The 20562-nt window shown below is 38.5% G+C and overlaps 1 protein-coding gene across 1 annotated transcript in view; it reads right to left on the bottom strand.

Annotated features, from left to right (window-relative positions):
• Positions 1 to 20100, bottom strand: part of MIPEP (mitochondrial intermediate peptidase) — a 182471-nt gene extending 162371 nt beyond the window's left edge. Inside the window, exons 1-4 of the mRNA XM_081127366.1 lie at positions 19727 to 20100; positions 16830 to 17003; positions 10006 to 10094; positions 7087 to 7173 (exon numbers count right to left, since the gene is read on the bottom strand). Coding sequence (XP_080983492.1) covers positions 7087 to 7173; positions 10006 to 10094; positions 16830 to 17003; positions 19727 to 19915 — 539 coding nt within the window. The 5' untranslated portion in view covers positions 19916 to 20100. The remainder of the gene's footprint in view (positions 1 to 7086; positions 7174 to 10005; positions 10095 to 16829; positions 17004 to 19726) is intronic.
• Between the last annotated feature and the right edge of the window lie 462 nt (positions 20101 to 20562).

The raw sequence follows: 20562 nt of genomic DNA, 5'->3' as shown, positions 1-20562 counted from the left end.
AGGGGTAACTTTTCATGACTTTTTCTCCTGAATATTTTATATTTAGAAATACATTTTCCCTTTTGTATTACAAGTTAATTAATATCATTTACTTTCCCCTTAGGTACCAGGGAAATAAAAATATTTAATTCATAAGATACACTAAATGAAAGAAAATCTGTGTGCACTGGAAATAAGACAGCATCAGGCTGTGCCACAAAAGCATGGGCTAGGACACACAGCTCTTCAGATATTAGAGTAAAAATATATGGTACCTGACCTCCAGAAGATAATGAACTAATATCACTCTTAAACATGACTGACAGATATTATGGGATCAGGAAACAAGAGTTTATCTTACAGGCTGCTGTCACCCTTGACCCAACATACTGCAGCCACCCCTACTGGGCCACCTTCCCTCCAGTCCTGCACTCCTGCAAGATGATCTGTCTCAAGGTCAGAAGTCCTTAGCTTCATTAACCTGACACCTCATGAAACATCTTATCCTCCATGGAGAGATCTCTGAACACTGTCCTCTACCAGCAACCAAACAGGGACTCTGCTATGGGCTGCAATAGAATATGTGATTTTTCCTTAAAAAAAAAATTGTTGGGTGAATACAATTTTTTAAAAGGTTGTATTGAGGCCACATGATAGAAAATCATGTGGTGAGAGGCCTTCATTGTATAGGGCTATAAATGCTTTATAAGGAAATTTTAGTAAACAAAGAAGGAACAAAAAAATAGCTTCAACCAATGTTTAAATAAGTTAATATATGTATTGCAAAACATGAAAAACAATTATAATTTGCTTTTTATGTATAAGCGTTTTCCTTATTTGTAAAGCACAAGTCTGTGAAAGCCACCATGATAATTACTTATTTCAACTCCATCCAAATCCCAGTAATTAGAAACATAAAACAGTTTATACTTGGACAATTTTTCAAAGACCTTCTGCATGACATTTTCAGTTTTTCTTCCAACTCTGGGCATCTACTTAGAATATTAAACTCTTTGATGCTGTGCTGGAAGCTGAGTTTCTTGGCTAATGAGAATTGCTTTCTTTCTTTCTAATCCTACTGCAAGCTTGAAACCAATTTCAAGAGTAACACCTCTTTCTGTTAATACTTCTTTTCTTTTTTTTCTGGAATTATGTTATCCATGTATTTGCTCTAATCTGGCTGTCTTTGACTTTTCATAATAGACATAATTATCTTCCTGATTATTGTGCTAATATACCCTCCATGAACAGCATTAATGTTATACTTCCAAAATTCTGAAAACTCAATAGAACTAAACTATCCCCATTTTCTCTACCTCATATTGATCTCCTTTCCTAAAGAGTCAACCTAAAAAACACACCACTCTCTTTTCTAGCAAATGTATTTGCTGTTTGTTTTAATAAGAGAAAAGAAAAATAGCAGAAGTTAATAAATTGGTGATAGAAATTTATTCTCTAAGTTTATTATATTACATAATATAAGTGTATTGTATAACAGCTTTACTGTAGAAAGATATGAAAAAATTAAAATCACTAATCCCACCAAAGATAATGGCTAGTAAAATTAGTATAATATTTCTTTTCAGTCTACTTCTTTTTCTTTTTTTAAGGCTATGAAGAACATGTTTAATTAAATAAGATAAGGTTAGAGATATTAGCACAGTGCCCAGCATATAGTAGGTACTTGAAAAACATTTTGCTGAGTTTCTCAATGGACATAAGGGATACTACATTTATTCCCTCATTCAAAAGAGCCATTGTCCCTAGGTGCCACACCAGGTAGGCTGGGGGGCTTGGGGAAACTCAATGGGACCCTTTTCCTGAGGAGCACAGGCTGAGGCAGCATCTTTGTCTCATGAAGATACTTAATCGGTAGCAATCAACTCACACCAACAATGAAGACCTTCCTTTACCTTCTATCCAATCTACTTTTGCTTTGTTATACAATTTATTTAGAATAATTGAGACCCAACTACATATTTTTGCATCTTGCTTTTTCTTGAAAAACTGTACCACAAATATTGAATATTTCTCTACATCTTTAAATATACTTCAAAAACATGGCTTTTAATGTTTGTATTGTGTTTTGTCATATGGACCAAAAAACGTATCCATTGTCCCCAGTCCTGTAAACCACGCTATGAAAAAATCTTTGTTCCATTCATCTCTTTATCCTTGTTTGTTTCCTTAGGATAAACTCCAAGAAATTAAAATGATCAAAAAGTATGAACACTCCCAAGTTAAAAAAAAAAAAAAGTATGAACACTGGTATTATTACTAAATTGTCCTCCATAAAGATTTATCAGATTACACTTTAAACTAAAGATAATTTATTATCCCAAACCATTAAAACATGATTCTTATTCTATTTCAACTTTGTCAACTGACTGGCTCTTTGCTTTATTCTATCTTTCTGTAACGGTGGTAGGTCTCAATTATTGAATGACTTACTATGTGCCAGATAACTGACAAAGCATTTTACATTAATTATTACATTTAAACCTCATACTAATCCTATGAAGTACTTTTTTATTTTCCTCTTGGAGAGCTATGAGCCAATATTCAACAGAGATAAGTCTACTTTGGAGGCCACATTTCTAGCCACTACTACTTACATAATACCAGAGTTATTACATACTGTTACAGGTTTAACGGTCATCAGCTGCTATTCCTTATTTTGTAAAATGAGTTTCACAAAAAGAATCCTTTACCCATTTTTTACTATAAAAGGGTTCACTATTTTTCTTTTTTAAATAATTTGCAAGGCTTCTTAACATAGTAAGTACATTATCCCTTTATTATGTAACCTTTATCAAGTAACATTTGTCCAATTTATGTATCCCAACTTTGAATGTGAAAGAGTTTTGCCATACCAAAATTTGCAGATTTTTTTTAAGATTTTTAAATTTATTTTTATTTTTTTAAAATATATCTTTATTGAGAGAGGAAGGGAGAGAGATAGAAACATCAATGATGAGAGAGTCATCATTTATCGGCTGCCTACTGCACACCCCGGACAGCGGATCAAGCCCGCAGCCTGGCCATGTGTCCTGACAGGGAATCGAACCTTGATCCCCTGGATCCTAGGTTGATGCTCAATTGCTGAGCCAAGCGCGGCCAGGCGAGATTTTTAAATTGATTTTTAGAGAGAGGAAGGCAGAGAAAGAGAAACATCTATGTGAGCGCATAACATCTAGCAGCTGCCTCCTGCACGCCCCCTATTGGGGATCGAGCCTGGAGCCCGGGCATGTGTCCTGACCTGGAATTGAACAGACAACCTTTTCCTACATACGACCACGCCCGACCAACAGAGCCACACTGCCAGGGCGAAAATTTGCAGTTTTTATATAATCAAATAAATTTTCCTTTTGTGGTCTGACTTTGGTATAAGAAAAAAGACTTTCTACATTCTAAGATTATCAATACATTTATGATTTCTTTTAAAAAAAAAATGCTTAAATTTTTAATTAATCTACTTTTCCCCCAAAATAGATATCCATTGGCCTCACATCATTTACTGAAAATCAAGTCTTTCCCTACTAATGTAAAATGACACTGTCATCACATAAGCAGTTTTATATATATTTCTAAGTCTAAAATGTATCTATTCTTTCATTGATCTAACTGACTATTCTATAAGTATGCTCTTTCAAATACAATATTTTTAATAATGTCTTACCATCTGATGCAAGTTGATGGTTTTGGAAAACCCCAAGTAAAACAGGTTTCTTTATGGCTGGGCTTCTCCAAGAGGGGAAAATACAGTATGCCAAATTTCCAAATTTACTGACCAATGAGACCCTTCTGGGAATACTTTTGAATAGAACTAGTATTTCAAGGAATACATCTAAGAATAAAATGATGACCTACTCAATTTAATTTATTTCTTCTATACACTAACTTGTTATGACAAGATATTTTATTAAATCTATAATTCTTTGTTTTGCCATTGCTTTAAACTTCACCATACAAAAGGTTCCTTCTGGGTTCTAGCCAAAACTTTTGAGAATGTACAAGTGCTCTGAATTTCAGTAATTATTACTTCACATTCTTGTTTCCTCCCACTTCCAAGCTACCTTTCCTTTCTAGAACAGTGGTATTCTACCCAGTTTGTTTTTTCCAATTCATTTGTCATTTTGTTATTTTAAAAACCCTACTGGAATTTTTAAAAATTATTATTTTTTTATTGTTGACAGCATTACAGATTTCCCCAATTTCCCCCCCCCCTTTACCCTCCTCTTCCCAGTCCCTGTTCCACCCTAGGCCTTTGCGACACTACTATCTATGTCCTTGGTTATGCATATATGTATGTAAGTTCTTTGGTTAATCTCTTCCTGTTTCCCCTCGCCCCTCCCCTGAGATATGTCAGTCTATTCCATGCCTCCATGCCTCTGGACATATTTTGTTAGTCAGTTTATTTTATTCATTAGATCCCACTTATAAAGGAGATCATGTGATATTTGTCTTTCTCTGGCTGTCTTATTTCACTCTTCATAATATTCTCCAGGTCCACCCATGCTGTCACAAAGGGTAAAGATCCTTCTTTTTTATAGCTGTATAGTATTCCATTGTATAAATGTACCACAGCTTTTTTATCCACTCATCTACTGATGGGCACTTGGGCTGTTTCCAGATCTTAGCTACTGTAAATAATGCTGTTATGAACATGGGGGGGAGGGGCATATATTCTTTCTGATTGGTGTTTCAAGTTTCTTAGGATATATTCCTAGAAGTGGGATCACTGGGTCAAATGGCAGTTCAATTTTTAATTTTTTGAGGGAACTCCATACAGTTTTCCATAGTGGTTGCACCAGTCTGCATTCCCACTAGCAGAGTACTAGCATTCCTTTTCTTCCACATCTCACCAGCACTTGCAGTTTATTGATTTGTTGATGGTAGCCATTCTGGCAGGTGTGAGGTGATATCTCATCGTAGTTTTAATTTGCATCTCTCTGATGATTAGTGACATTGAGTATTTTTTCATGTCTATTGTCATCTGTACATCTTCTTTGAAGAAGTGCCTACTCAGGTCCTGTACCATTTTTTAGTTGGGTAATTTATCTTCCTTTTGTTGAGCTATATGAGTTCTTTATATACTTTGGAAATTAACCCCTTATCAGATGTGTCATTGGCAAGTATGTTCTCCCATACAGTGGGGTCCCCTTTTATTTGGTGATGGTTTCTTTTGCTGTGCAGAAGCTTTTTAGTTTGATGTAGTCCCATCTGTTTATTTTTTCCTTTCTTTCTTTTCCCCTAGGAGATGTATCACATGAAAATTCTGCTACATGAGATGCCTGAGACTTAGGTGCCTATATTTTCTTCTAGGATTTTGAGTTTATTCTTGTGTATGGTGCAAGTTGGTTACCTAGTTTCATTTTTTGCACGTACCTGTCCAATTTTCCCAACACCATTTGAGACTGTCCTTACTCCATTATATGTTCTTGCCTCCTTTGTCACACATTAATTGACCATAATGATGTGGATTGATTTCTGGGGTCTCTGTTCTGTTCCACTGATCTATATGCCTGTTCTTGTGCCAGTACCAGGCTGTTTTGATTAGAAAACCTTATTGGAATTTTCAGTAACATCTAAAAATGTGGTCTGTATCCTATTAACACAAATCTTTTATATCTAAAATGGTCTGCTAGTCCACTGCAACTTTTAGTCATTAAATATGGAAATGTCAATTTTTATCAAAGTTAGATTATGGCCCTGTCAGGGTAGCTCAGTTGGTTAGAATGCCATCATAATATACCAAGGTTGTGGGATCTTGGTCAGGGCACATACAAGAATCAATCAGTGAACGCATAAATAAGTGGAACAAAAAACTTCTTTCTCTCTCTCTCTTTCTCTCTCACCTCCCTCCCTTCTTCTCTCTCTCTCTCCCTCCCTTCCCCTGTCTCTAAAATCAATAAATGAAAATTAAAAAAAAAATTAAGTCAGATTATGAATAACTTTCTGTTGTCAGTACTACCTGAGAATAAATCTGGCAAAATTAGCAGGCATTTAACTTTTACTTGTTTTGCTAATAAGGAAATATAATTATATAATAAAGACAAACTATTGTGATGGTACAGCTAACTTTACTAATATACTTAGCATAGGATCAATGAAGTACAGTAGGACCAAATAAACATATGCATACCAGACAATCAGGTGAAAGCATCCCTCAAGACAGCCACATTGTGCTAGTCATACATCATGGTACCCACATACCAAGTTAACACAAGTCCCCATTATCAACTAACTGATCCCTGTTGAGTAGGGCTTCACTTGCAGTCACAAGTCACATGTGGAGACAGAAAGGAGAGAAGGAAGCAGGTGGAGGAAGAATCAAGGAGTCAAAGGAAGAAAGTGTCCCATAAATAAAAAGTAGATAAGTAGAAACAGGTAAGAAAAAATGTTAATCTCTGTGCTATGACACAAATAATATCTAAGTGGGTTAATGACAAACCCTACAACACCTATTTTATAATAAATAAATTTGAACAAAGAAATATGATATCCAAAGTCCTATATCAGATATTTTTATGTATTAACTTAGAAAAAGCCTTTTCAATTCAGATTAATAAAAGTAACCTAGTGAACCACAGTAAATCATTTGAAGGCTCTTGATATCTACCCAGTAAATATAATCAATTTGCTAATATCTCCTGATGGTATCAATTATGGAACTTTAAGCATGAAGCTAAGTGTAATTATCAACTGTTTATAGGTATTTGTTCATTGGTTAGAAACTTCCTATAGGCCATTATTGTTGTAGGTGCAAGGATGCAGCAGTGAACAAAACAAACCAGATCCTCGTTCTCACGGAGCTTCCAGTCTAGTGAAGTAGAAAAATGATAAACAAATTAACAAACAAGTTAATGTTGGAAGTGATTAAGACTAAGAAGAAAAACAAAGGGGATTAAGCACATGACCTCCTACAAAGTTCTTGGAGGAGATTACCATCTGAGTGGAGTCCTAAAGAAAGTGCAGGAGTCTTATATAGAAATCTGTGGAGAAACACTCCAGACCCAGGGGGCTGTGGGTAGGGAAATACCCAGGGAGAATCTTCCAGTCTCACCTCTATAGTCACCATCATTATGAATGCAAGGAAATGAGTACCTGGTTTCTGGATCAAGGGAATCCATAAGTTTTTTATCAGCTAGTAAATTTTGCAGACTTTGATATAATTCCACATTTGTGTTCAACCTAGAAAAATTACACAAAAAAAAAAAAAAAATTAAATGATTTTCTAATACCTTCTCTTTGATTTTACATCAAGAGAATGATGTGAGATTCTAATGCCAGAGACCAAAGGATTCAAGTTTTGTTCTGTTTCCTCATTTGGACTAGGAATAATCATATTTGGTGTACTGGCAAGCAGTCTGTTGGGCAAAATGTTGAAGTACAAACTGTTTCAGAAGGTAAAATGATAAATTTAAAGTCAGTCAGCAGGTGGAGCCCTAAGAGCAGGGGGTAAGGAATGTGGTAACTGGTGATTTAACTGACCCCACTGCCATTGAGAACCAGTCCCAGTTAACAATATGCAACAGCCATTTGTTCTGGAGTCAGGAGAGGAGTGAGGATGGAAGGGAGCATGAACAAACACAAAAGATTTTGTAGTTCTGAACTGAGTACCCTAGACCCCAGGTGACCTTTGCTCATCTAGATGAGAACAGCAGGCCTACACTATGAGAACTCAAGGCTATAGGCTTCAGACCCACACACTCAGGCTGCAACACAGGCCCTAATTTTATGCTGTGACCTTCACCAAGTTATTTGAACCCCTCAGCTAGTTAGACCTCAAGTCACCTTAATGGTTAAATGAGATAATGTGTGTACAGCACACACTCCCCATATTAATGAACCCTAGCTATCGTTAGATAGCCTGTCAGCCTGCCCTTGGCTGTCCCGTACCTGAGTACTGCTCTCAACCCAACCCCACAGTACCACCTTCAGGTCTTGAGTCCCTTTTCCTTGGATGCCAAGAAGCCCTGACACTGCTAGTGAGCTGGTTCTAGGCACAATGTACTCCCTGCCTGCTGATCTTTAGGGAAGAGCAAGGTTATATGAACCATCTGCCAATTCCTACTCAGGCTCTTGTATGGTCAGGTTCTCTAGTCAGGTCACAATCAAAACCCTGCAGTTTTAAATAAATCAAAGGATTTCTGTTGCCACTACTCTCATGGGCCACCCTGAACACCAAGGGAACTTTGTCAGTCACCTCTAATCAATAAACACTCAACAAAAGCAGGCACACCACCTCCTCTTGCACCCCTAGGCGTCCATCCAAGGAAACTGGGATAAAACTGTGGTTAGTTGTCTACCTCCTCCTCACCTAAGGAGATAGTCCATATCAAAAGAGCAGCAGTTTAGAGGTCGCCTGAACTGTATCCTCTTCAGATTTTGAGCAAATCTCCCACACATGTCTTAGGGCGTAAGATCCTCAGATAACATCTATACTTTAGTCTACATCCAGCATTAATTTTAAAAAACACACCTACTTATAGGCTTTTATTACACTACTGAAAAATAAGTCAATTCTACACATGCACCTAAAAGCATTGTATTTTTCATAGATCAACTGAAGCAGTTAGTTATGATATGACTCAGAACAAAAAAGAGAATGAGCCACAGTGCTCAGTGAGAATGGAAAATCAAGCTCTAGTGAAGGCTATGAGTTGTTTGGTGACTTTACTTTTGGGTTCCTGGGCTGGCCTCAGGGCAGCAGAGGAGTGTGATGAAGAACAAAAGATAAAACACTATTCAGGTGAAGACTTTGGGCAGACAACCTTGATATCATTTCACTACCAACAGGATTCCCTTTTGTACTCGCACACAAGTTAAGAGCCCAAGTCCATTAAACCAGACAGAATCTGGGCACCATACAGCATTCAGGGCACCTCAGGCAGGTGGCCCGCAGCTTTGACTCTGACTCATATCTTGGGGCCTTTCCCTAGGCTATACTCTCTTTCTCTCAAGGAGGCCCCACTTTCAGCCCCTTCTTCATGCTCAGTGTCTGGAATCTGCAGGGACGAGATTTATCCCACTCAACAATTTGATTTTCAATGGCAATAACAAAAATGACATGCCTTGTCCCAAAGACACCACACTATGCTCAGTGGGGAAAGCAGCAACAGAGCATCCTGGAGTATCAGGTCCTCTGGGAAGCCTTGTTGAACTAGAGAAGCCACCTCCACACTCGCCCTCCTCCCCTTCCAGATTCTGCTTTGTGAAAGTCTGCCTGTGCTGACAGGGCCTGAATATTTGATTGTGAATTCATGCTAGGTGAGCCCAGTGTTCTCAGTAGCTTTAGACACTTTCTGGCATGGCATCATGTACTTAAGTGTTTTTTAATATAGAACTGTCCACCTCTAAGTTATTTTCACAAGCAACATGGAGCTCTCAGAGATGGCTTACGGTATTTAAATTTACCTCAAAATCACTTTTAAATAAGTCACTTCATCATAGCCTCAGCCCTCCCAGATAGTGTTAGGATCTCTCTAGATGTGCCTAATTCCAAATCCACAGGGACTGCAAGGCCACTGTGTAGAGATAATGTTGCCTTCTTGCCCTGTGGTCCAGAGCCATCTACACAATTGAATCACATGATAGTCTAGAAACTCCAACTTGCTACTAAAATACTAAAAAAAACCTTACTTAATATAACCAATGATAATAAGAATACTGAAGGTTTGCTATGTTCCTGACACCTTTACGAGCACTTTATTATTTTATTTTCATCACATCCCTCAGAGGCAAATCATTTTATTACCCCATTTATAGACAAGGAAACTATGTGACAGAGAAGACAAATAACTAGCCTAAAGTTACAATGTTTATGCAGGGAAGGTGAGAGCAGCTAGCTGCCTGCCCCCTGGGCCCTCCCTACTGCCCATCACCCGGGGCAGTTCTGCAATATTCACACACACTATCCCCCGCCCTGCTGGGGAGGGACAAGCCCCATGGATACATTTCCTAGAGCACAAATTCACAAAACTGCATCACCCAATATTGTAACGAAGGGGGAAGAGAACATACTTTTCTACCATGGTGCCAATACTTCTACAAGCTTCTTCCGCCGCCTCTCTGAACGCTGGCTCAGGGTGAGCAATTTTCACAAAATCAGCCTAATACAGAGAAAAGACAAAACCAAAAGGGAATTTGATGGAAAGCTTTCTTCCAAGATCTAAGGGCGAAATGAAAACCTATTTTAAAATGTGCCATTTGGCTTCCCCTATGCATTTCCATTACTAAAATTTTCCTAACTAGTTGGGCAAAGCAGCTTCTTTCTGAACATTATTCTGTTATTCCGTGGTACCAAGTTTGTATCAGCCCAAAGACTTTAATATTTTTACTAACTTTCTTTTAGAAAAGTGTTTCTCCTTCTAATATAAATATATACCAAGTGAATTCTTCCTAATGCTATAGTTCAAATCAGCAGACTTGTTCACATATTCTAAGACTTTCTGATTAAACTCATCTATAACATGATTCTCACATGCTAATCTGGAAGCAGAGGACACCCCTTAGAGGCTTTTCTTTTTTTAAAAAATTGACACATACTAGTTTCAAGAAATGATTTAACTACATTCTAGCCTTTGTGCAGAAAACAAAGGCACATTCTCTCTTTATAGCCCTTTTAGTAAGTATAAATTACTAGTCCCAGCCTAAAGGGCACAAAGAAAGCTACCACTGCTGAAGAGGTGCTATAGTGGCCTTAGAATTAAACTGAGAAAGGTTTCTTTTGTTTTAATGAAATCATGTAAAACTAGATATTACTTTTCATGTTAATTGCACATTGCAAAAAAAAAATGCAGAAAAATAAAAAACACTACATAATTTTTCTTTCATTCTCCAAGAAAACAACATGTTAGACGTATAACAAAATAAGATCACCACAAGTAAAATTTCCTAATTTTATTATCAAATAGTTCTTAATGAAAAACATTTAAATCCATATTTTATACAACTTTTTATGTAACAATAACAGTAGGAAAGCACCTGAAAATGAACTATGTGAAATTAACAATTTATTGTATAAATTACCAATTTACACATTGCAGAATAATTGATATTAAAATTTAAAACACTAGCATACATTTTCTTTTCTTTCTTTTTTTTTTTTTTTTCCGGTTAATCTTCGCCTGACAATATTTTTTTCCCATTGCTTTTTCAGAAAGAGTGGAAGGGAGGGAAGAAGGGAGAGAAAGAGAGAGAGAAACATCAATATGAGAGAGACACATCAAATGGTTTGCCTCTTGCACACTCCCTGACTGGGGGCAGGGAGCAAACCTGCACTCCAGGTATGCTCTCTTGACTGGGAATTGAACTCATGACCCTTTGGTGTGTGGGCTGATGCTCTAACCACTGAGACACACCTGCCAAGGCAACACTAGAATACATTTTAAAACTCATTTGTAATAGCGATGAGAAAAACAATACTGTTACATAGCAACTGTATTAAAAAACATAAAACAAAATGACCTCTTGGTAGAAAATACAGTTTATAAAATCATTGTCTTATAACGGTATTAAGCTTACTGGCAGGTTAAAAATCTTAAAAATTCAAAAAGAAAGAAGGTTCTTTGAAATTTTTTTACCCAAAGATTCACATATATTAGATTTTAATGTGATACTACACTTCATAAATATAAAAACCTTCACAAATAGGATAATCTATAGGACAGAGAAGTTAAAATCTTTTAGTGAAGAGCAAAAGCAAAAAGGTAGAAAAAGTCCTAGAACACTGACTGCTTAATTAAGATGGAGGCTAAGCCTGGCCGGGCGTGGCTCAGCGGTTGAGCGTCGACCTAGGATCCAGGCGATTGGGGTTCGATTCCCAGTCAGGGCACATGTCCAGGTTCCGGGCTCGATCAATGACTCTCTCATCACTGATGTTTCTATCTCTCTCTCTCCCTCTCCTTTCCTCTCTCTGAAATCAATAAAGATATATTTTTAAAAAAAAAGAAGAAAAAAAAAAAGATGGAGGCTAAGACAACAAATAAAGAGTGAATCCTGGGATTTTTTACCTCAAAAGCCAACAGCTGATTACACATAGTGAGCACTGACATTTTCTTTTGCAGGTGTTAGTGACAAAATTCAGCAGGGAAGATGCAAGACCTCCTTTTTGACAGCACATCTTATATTATTTCCATCACTCAAAGCACTTGCATACACTTACTAAAGGAACAGAACCAAGATCCACTAAAACTGAGACCTGATCACCAGGGGCCCACAACGTATTTCAATCACTCCTGAAAAAAAACCTTTCAAGATACTTTACGAACTTTCTCAAAACTAGGAAGTTTATTGTGATTGTATGATCATCCGAAAGGTGTTACTGCTCAATTCAGGTGTATGGGAAAATGAAAATTTGGGAGGACAAAATATGAAGAGGGTTTTAAATTGGGTTAAAGAATTCAACCTCAAAAGGCGTATGTACATGATTCCAATTACCTGACATTTTAGAAAAGACAAACTATAAAGATGGAGAACAGTAGTTACCAGAGGTAAGAGGTGGGAGGTTGGTGTAATTCTTAAAGGGAGCTTTTTTGGAGTAATAGAATATTTTCATATTCTGATTGTGCTGGTGGCTACATAAAAAATGAGTTAAATTCATAGAACTGTATCATCATCACCACCGAAGAAGTGAATTTTACTGTATATATTTTTAAAATAAATACTTTTTTAAATGATGGGGAGGCTAAATGGCTTCCCAGCCTCTCCGGGTAAGGTTTCATCAAACCTGAGCAGCCAGCCAACCCCTAGGAGGGCAAGTAAAAACATGAGTTCTGCAGCCAGACTACCTGGACTCAAAGCCCAGCTCCATCTCACTGGCTACTTAACCTTGGACACATCATTTAACTTCTCAATGCTTTTCTTTCCTCATCTGAAAATCCGATATGGTGAGAAGCTTAAATCAATTAATCCAAATAAAGTGGTTACCATGGCCTGGTGCCTAGCGAGATCTCAAAAGTTAACACAATGCTCCATGAGATCAGAGACTGTATCTCTCTTAATCACGACTGCATTCCAAGTGCCTAGAACAGAGCCTGGCACATGGTAGGTGCTCACTGTTAAATGAATGTGAAGAAAGAGCTATATACAGTCCAATACCAAATAGACAGCAACATGAGTGATCACAATTTTGCATTATGTGAACCACTACAGTCACCTTCACTGACATGACTAATCAAGATGTGACTCTCTTGGGCTAACAAAATCATGCCTTCTGTCTCAGCAATGGATTTTGTATCTGGTGAAGAAACCTAGGTACACTTCTATTTCAACTTCAAAAGGTTAAGGAAAAATGTCTTTAACACAATCAGTTTGATATCAAAACCTTACTCTTAATTACAAAATGCATTCCATAAAAGATTTATAAAAACTGACTTTTATGAGTTTAATTGTATTGTAAGCAAACAGATAAATTTCTATTAGAATTTTGGAAGAAGTTTTCATAAATAAAGAATCTTGGTCATGGAAGATGACAGCATAGGTAAATACGGTACGCACCTCTTCCAAAAACCACATCAGAATTACAACTAAACTACAGAACAACCATCATTCAGAATCATCTGAAATCTGGCCAAATAGAGTCCTACAACTAGAGAATTAAAGAAGCAGCCACATTGAGACTGGCAAGAGGGGCAGAGGTGTGGACTGGGCTGATCCCAAACCCACATACAGCATTTTTTAATCAGGAGGGTGTCTTGGTTGTGGCAGTCACCCCTGAGAAGAGAGGGGTCCCAGCCCCACACCACATCCTTCAGCCCAAGGTTCCAGTGCTGGGAAGAGAAGTCCCCATATCTTTAGGCTGCAAAAACCAGCAGGGTTTTTGGCTAAGAAAGACAGAGGCTGCTGGAGTCCCAAGCAGTTCCTCTTAAAGGATTTGTGCCTGGACTTACTCTGACTCACTCCCTTGGAGCTCCAGCATTGGGGCAACAGCTTGAAAAGAACCAGGGACACATGGGGAGGAACTAAATTGTCTGGCATCAGGGCAAGAACTTGAGAGGGGAGGGGCAGCTTTCTCCCAGACAAAAGTGCTGGCAGAGGCCACTGTTCCTTTGATGAGCTTTTCCCGCCAGAGAGCCCACAAGGAGGCACCATACCTGGCTCCCACTGTTTTCCTGCCCTGGTGATTCCCTGAGATCCTACCCTAACCAATTTGCAGCCCCACCCAAGCTGTTTGCAGTGGCTTTTCCATATGAATGCCTGTCTTGGTTTATGCTTCAGACTTTCCTAAAATCTGTCAAAGCAGCAGCATCTGGCCTCAGTGTGCCCCATACCTCTTGATGAGTGGCCCTAGGCAAAGCACTTGCAGCAGCTTGCCAAGGTTTACAGTTTGGCCTCTCCTGGGCACCTCCAAGCCCCCCACAAGTAGCAGTCATCTACAGATTGCTTTGTAGCTCGTGCCACGTGGGCCCAGGCAGGGCACATGCAACAGTTGACTTTGCATCTCCTGAGAGGTTCCAGAGCCAGCGCACACAGTGGTCAGCTTCAAACCAAGATAGATTACAACCCTGCATATCCAGGAGTGTTACACACTCAAGGGGCGGACTTGGTGAGCTCCAAAGTCCTACTGAAGCCAGTCCTGCTCCACACGGTCAGCTCCTACACTGCAGCTCTTCCACTGTAGTTGCAAGCAACTGGCCTGGATTTCAATCCCTCCCAGTGATGCCAACAGCAATCAAGGCTCAACAACAGGACTGTGCACATAGCCTACACAGAGGTACACCTGGAGTGCCCAGCTCACGTGACTGGGGAGGCTGAATCACTGGGCCCTACAAGACACCTACTACACAAGGGCACTCTACAAAATCCAGGAGACATAGCAGCTCTACCTAATACATAGAACCAAACACAGGGAAGCAGTCAAAATGCAGAGACAAAGAAATATGTCACAAATGAAAGAACAGAAGAAAAGTTCAGAAAAAGTACTAAATGAAATGGAAGCAAGCAAATTACCAGGTACAGAGTTCAAAACAATGGTTATAAGGATGCTCAAGAAACTTACCGAGAACTTCAAGGACCTTAGTGAGAAGAACTACAAGCAACTTAGTGAGAACCTCAACAACATAAAGAAGGGCCAGTCAGAAATGAAGGATATACTAACTGAAATGTAGAATAATTTACAGGGAATCAACAGTAGAGGATTCTGAGAATCAAATCAGCAATTTGGAATATAAGGAAGCAAAAAACACCCAATCAGAACAGCAAAAAGAAAAAAGAATCCAAAAATTTGTGAAAATATTGTAAGGAGCCTCTAGGACAACTTCAAGCATACCAACATTTGCGCCACGGGGATGCCAGAAGGAAATGAAAGGGAGCAAGAAATTGAAAACCTATTTGAAAAAATAATGACAGAAAACTTCCCTTACCTGGTGAAAGAAATAGATATACAAATCCAGGAAGCACATAGAGCCCCAAGGAAGATAAGTCCAAAGAGGCCCACACCAAGACACATCATAATTAAAATGCAAAAGGTTAAAGACAAACAGAGAATCTTAAAAGCAGCAAGAGAAAAGCAATTAGATACCTATAAAGGAGCACCCATAAAAGTGTCAGCTGATTTCTCAACAGAAACTTTGCAGGCCTGAAGGGAGTAGCAAGAAATATTCAAAGTGATGAAAAGCAAGGACCTACAACCAAGATTACTCTACTGAGCAAAGCTATCATTTAGAATTGAAGATCAGATAAAGAGCTTTCCAGAAAAGAAAAAGCTAAAGTAGTTCATCACCACCAAACCAGTATTACATGAAATGTTAAAGGGTCTTCTTTAAGAAGAAGAAAGAAAGATAAAAAATTGAATAAAATGGCAATAAATACATATCTGTGAACAATTGAATCTAAAAATCAAAATAAATGAACAAGCAGAACAGAAACAGACTCATAGATACAGAGAACACTTTGATGGCTTGCAGATGGGAGGGTGGTTCGGGGGATGGGTGAAAAAGGTGAAGGGATTGAGAAGTACAAAGTAGTAGTTACAGTGTAATCATGGGGCTGTAAAGTATAGCCTAGGGAAGATACTCAATAACATTCTAATAACTATGTATGGTGTCAGATTGGTATGAGATTTTTTGGGATGATCACTTAATAAGTTTCTAATGGTTAATCACTTGGGTGTATGCCTGAAACTAATGTAATATTATATGTCAACTGTAACTGAAAAGGAAAAAAATTTTTTTTTAAAAAAAGAACATTGGTCATACAAAAAAATCCTTGCCATATGAATGATCATTCTTTTATTACATATTACATGTATATATTTTATTATTATTTTTTAAATATATCTTTATTGATTTCAGAGAGAGGAAAGGAGAGGGAGAGAGAGAGAGAGAAACATCAATGATGAGAGAGCCATTGATCGAGCCCACAACTGGGCTCGATCGCCTGGATCCTAGGTTGACGCTCAACCGCCGAGTCACGCCCGGCCGGGCTACATATATATTTTATTAAATATACACATTAAAGTAAAAGTTCTAAATATCACCATTTCCTATACATTTTTCCCATTCTTAATGACATATATAAGTCAACTGTAACTAAAAAATAAAATTATTAAAAAAAAGAACCTTAGTCATACAAAAAAAATCTTTGCCATATGAGTGATCATTCTTTTATTACATATTACATATATATTTTATTAAATATACATATTAAAGAACAAGTTCTAAATATCACCATTTCCTACATTTTTTTCCCATTCTTAATGACATACTTCACTATAACAAATTACACACAAAAGTTATCAAAATGTTTAGACATTTTTAACCTTACAGTCTAATATTAAACCTAATAAACTTTACATTTTAACAGCTTGGTAGAGAGGGAATTACAAGTCTTACACCAAATCTTACCAAGTCAGCCACTCTGCACAAAGCATCAGAAAGCTCGTCAAAGATGAGCACGGTCTGTGGCCCAGGCGGAGCAGAACACACACGGGCCACCAGCAAATCTGTCTTTTTCAAGGCGTTTTCTTGTGCAACACGAAATCCTTCTGGGGCACTGAGCTCAGGAACTCCAAAAAGACCCTGAAATTCAATGAGTATTTCCAATTTATTACTAAAAATATGATTTTTTTGGTATTATGTATAAATGCTATTTTCATAAAGAAAATCTTGGGTTTTGTTGGTCATCATATAATTATAATATCTGTAATCACAGACATCACTTACCCCATGTTTTAAGAGTGTAATTTTTCTTCAATTTTTAATTAATTTATAAAATATAATAAAATGATATGGGTTCAAAATCAAGCCCTATCACTACTACAGAACCTAAATAATAAAGTGGTTACAAAGATTAAATGAGATAATAACTGTTAGAAAACAAAGCAAAACATTTTAAGAATGCTTGGCACACAGATTAGATTTGATAGATGTTAGCTATAGTCATTAGTAGCTGTGTGACTTTAGTCTGCTTTTCTCTCAGCCTAGGCATAAAGCACAATGGGGATGACAATACATATCTCACAGCACACTAAAATTGGCAGTAAATTTTATAGTTTCCAAAAGCATTTAAATATCTTAATAAAGACAAAAATCACTAATCTCATGGGAATGATCTTTTTGGACCAGTTCAATCACACTTATTTCAGCACTCAGGAAGGCAGGGAGAAAGCACACATTTATTTTACTGCATGCCAAGTACTATGTACTATGTACTTTATACAGGTCGCTCACTTAAACCACACAATCCCAGAGTAGGAACTACCATTCACCTTTTGTAGATGAGAGACACTTAAGAGGTAAAGAAAAAGGTCGAGATTAACTAAGTGTGGGAAAACCAGAACTTGAATGGGCTCCCTACACCTCTAAAGCCCACACTTTCTCCATACTTCTGTATTGCAATTCATCTGTTTGAAAGTCTTCTCTCCTGAGAAGTTGAGCTCCTAGAGGCAGAACCCTGCCCTTCATCATTTTTTTTAAAAAAAATTTTAAGTGTATTTCTTCTTTTTGAAAGAATTTATGCACCCCTATGTTCACTGAAGTGCAATTTATAATAGCTAAGATCTGGAAACAGCCCAACTGCCCATCAGTAGACGAGTGGATAAAAAACCTGTGGGACATTTACACTGTGGAATACTATGCAGCTGTAAAGCAGCAGCATCTCTTACCCTTTGGGACAGCATGGATGGACCTGGAGAATATTATGCTAAATGAAATAAGCCAGGCAGAGAAAAACAAGTATCATATGATCTCACTTATATGTGGAATCTAAAGAACAAAATAAACTGATAAACAAAATAGACCCTTCATCATTTTAACCAGCTGTCCAACATAGTGCGTAAGACATAGGGAACTGGAATGAATAAAATTAATGGAGCCGATGCTGAATTTTGTAAATTAACTTTGTAGATGCTTAACAAGACAATTTTGGGAAATACCACAAGGTAAAATTTTCAGGCATCGTAAGAAAGGAAGTTATTAACCTCTCTTCAAACCATACTAAGAAATTGAAAAAAATAAAGACAGTTGGGGGCAGAGTAGAATCAGAACCAAAAATAAACTTGATCTTTATACTGATTTCATCTGGTCAAGTACAGGCTATTTCCACTTCTATGTACACCTCTCCATGCTACCCTTGGGAATTCTGAATCTCAGACTACAAGTTATGGTAATATTAAAAAACTAAATAAACCTCTTTTTTTTCCAGTCAAAAGCCAATTCACATATTTGAAAATCTGGTTTCAGTACCTAAAATCATGAGGTACAAAAGAAAAACAAAGATAAAATTAGTTCTATTTCATCCACCCCAAACCAACCTTACTCTTCACTTCTCTCTGCTCAGAACTTACAGGTAGTTCTCCTCACACCAATTATGTTAATACCAACATTATTTACCTGTATGAAAGTTGGTGTGGCAAATTTCATACAAAAATTTGAAAATAGACAAAGCTAATGAAGGATATAAAATAAAATAAAAACACCATTAACTTTATTGCAACCATATTCCAGACTCCACTTTATATGAAAGTAAATGGCATAATGAAGAAATAAAACAGGCAAAAGTAAAAGTAGAAACCAAAGTGGGCAAAATCCACAAAAGCAAATTAGAACAGGCATCAGGTAAGTTCCTTTCAAGCCTGCCTTCTATTCACCTTTAATTCAGCCATTCTGTAAATATTATTGACTACTGAAGCCAGACATCATGCTGGGCAGTGGGGATATAGAAATGAATAGAAACCAAAGTATTCAATCAGTAATGTCCTGAAGGAAGAAGTCAATGTGAACAATTCCATGGCAGTATAGGAAATTAACCTCTTCTCAAGAGGATTTTTTAAGAAGAAAAACAAGAGAGCCCAAAGCTTTGAAAAAAGTTAGTGGAATTTCAGGCATCAGTGCAATTACTAATGACAGCACTGAAGGCATGTGTGTCGTTGCAAAAAGAATACTTGACACCGGATGTGAACTCACAGGGCGAGGCCTCTTTTGCACAAGTGTCGAGCTGGAACAAAGTTAACTTTAGTAGGGGCTAGGGCTGAATGTGAGAGAGTGGAACCAGAGGAGCGGAATTCACTTCCAAGGTGAACTATTTTAAGTTCACGTGGAGCAAGGGGTTCACATCGAGACAGGTCCTAGGACCCAAACTTTGGTGAGGGAACCACTAAAGACCTACCCGCCCCCTTTAACCCAGCCCCTCAAAGAGGTGACTAGCAGGTCACCGAGCGCGCAACCAACCACCTACTGTACAACCTGCGTTCGCTGCCCATCTCCTCCCGGTAAACAAGGGAGCCCTCGCCCGCGCCGCTCACCCGGCGCTCGCCAAACAGGTCCAGGCGGAAGCCCTGGGGCTTCACGTTGAATGCGGCACCCACCGGAGACCAACCGGTGCTGACCCTTCGGGCCCGGAGCTCGGCTCTCAGGCCTCCCAGGCGCGCTCGCCCCGGCGGCCGAGCCGACGCCCTGGCTGCTAGGCCTCCCAACCTTCCGGTGCACAACATCGTATCCCGGAGCAGCCCCTTCCCGCGCTGCGAGGCTCCCCGTGGGCTCTGTGGCTGCGCGCGCGCCGGTGCACGGCGTTTCCAAGGCAGCGGACATACGCCGGTCACGTGAGACCCTCACTTTCCAGTCGGAAAGCTAGGCCCTCAGGACGTGGGCACGTATGCGTCCCCAGGGCAAGAGCGGCGCCTCGCCTCCTTCTCGGCAGCCACTGCGGTCTCGCGCCCCCGTGTGCCTGGCGTCAGGAACAGCCAAGGTTTACCCTTCCACCGAGGGGCGTGAGCGAGCCAAGTGAGTCACACTGCACGATGAATTTTTCCAAGAGGGGCAAAAAGCACCCGGAAGAGGCAACTTGCAAGTCTGAGGGCCTTTCCCGACGTGAAGGGATCTCTGACTTGAGATGACTTAAACGCCTCTCGAAAAGATACTTGAAATTAAATATACGCTGTGACTTCACGTTAGAGCTATGGTTGTGTGGAACCAACTAAATTAACTATCAGTAAATCTTCATCTATTTTGACTTGGAACGTTATTATGATTATCTACAGTATAAATTTGAAGTCAGAGAGTTTTACCAAACTTCAGTCAACAAAATAGACATGAAAAGATTTGGGGGCAGGAGAAGCATTAGGAAATTGTGATTTTGGAC

Source organism: Miniopterus schreibersii (genome assembly GCF_964146895.1).
Source record: "Miniopterus schreibersii genome assembly, chromosome: 2".
NCBI lineage: Eukaryota > Metazoa > Chordata > Mammalia > Chiroptera > Miniopteridae > Miniopterus > Miniopterus schreibersii.
Note: the sequence above shows the minus strand (reverse complement) of the source record. Positions and strands in the feature narration are given on the sequence as shown.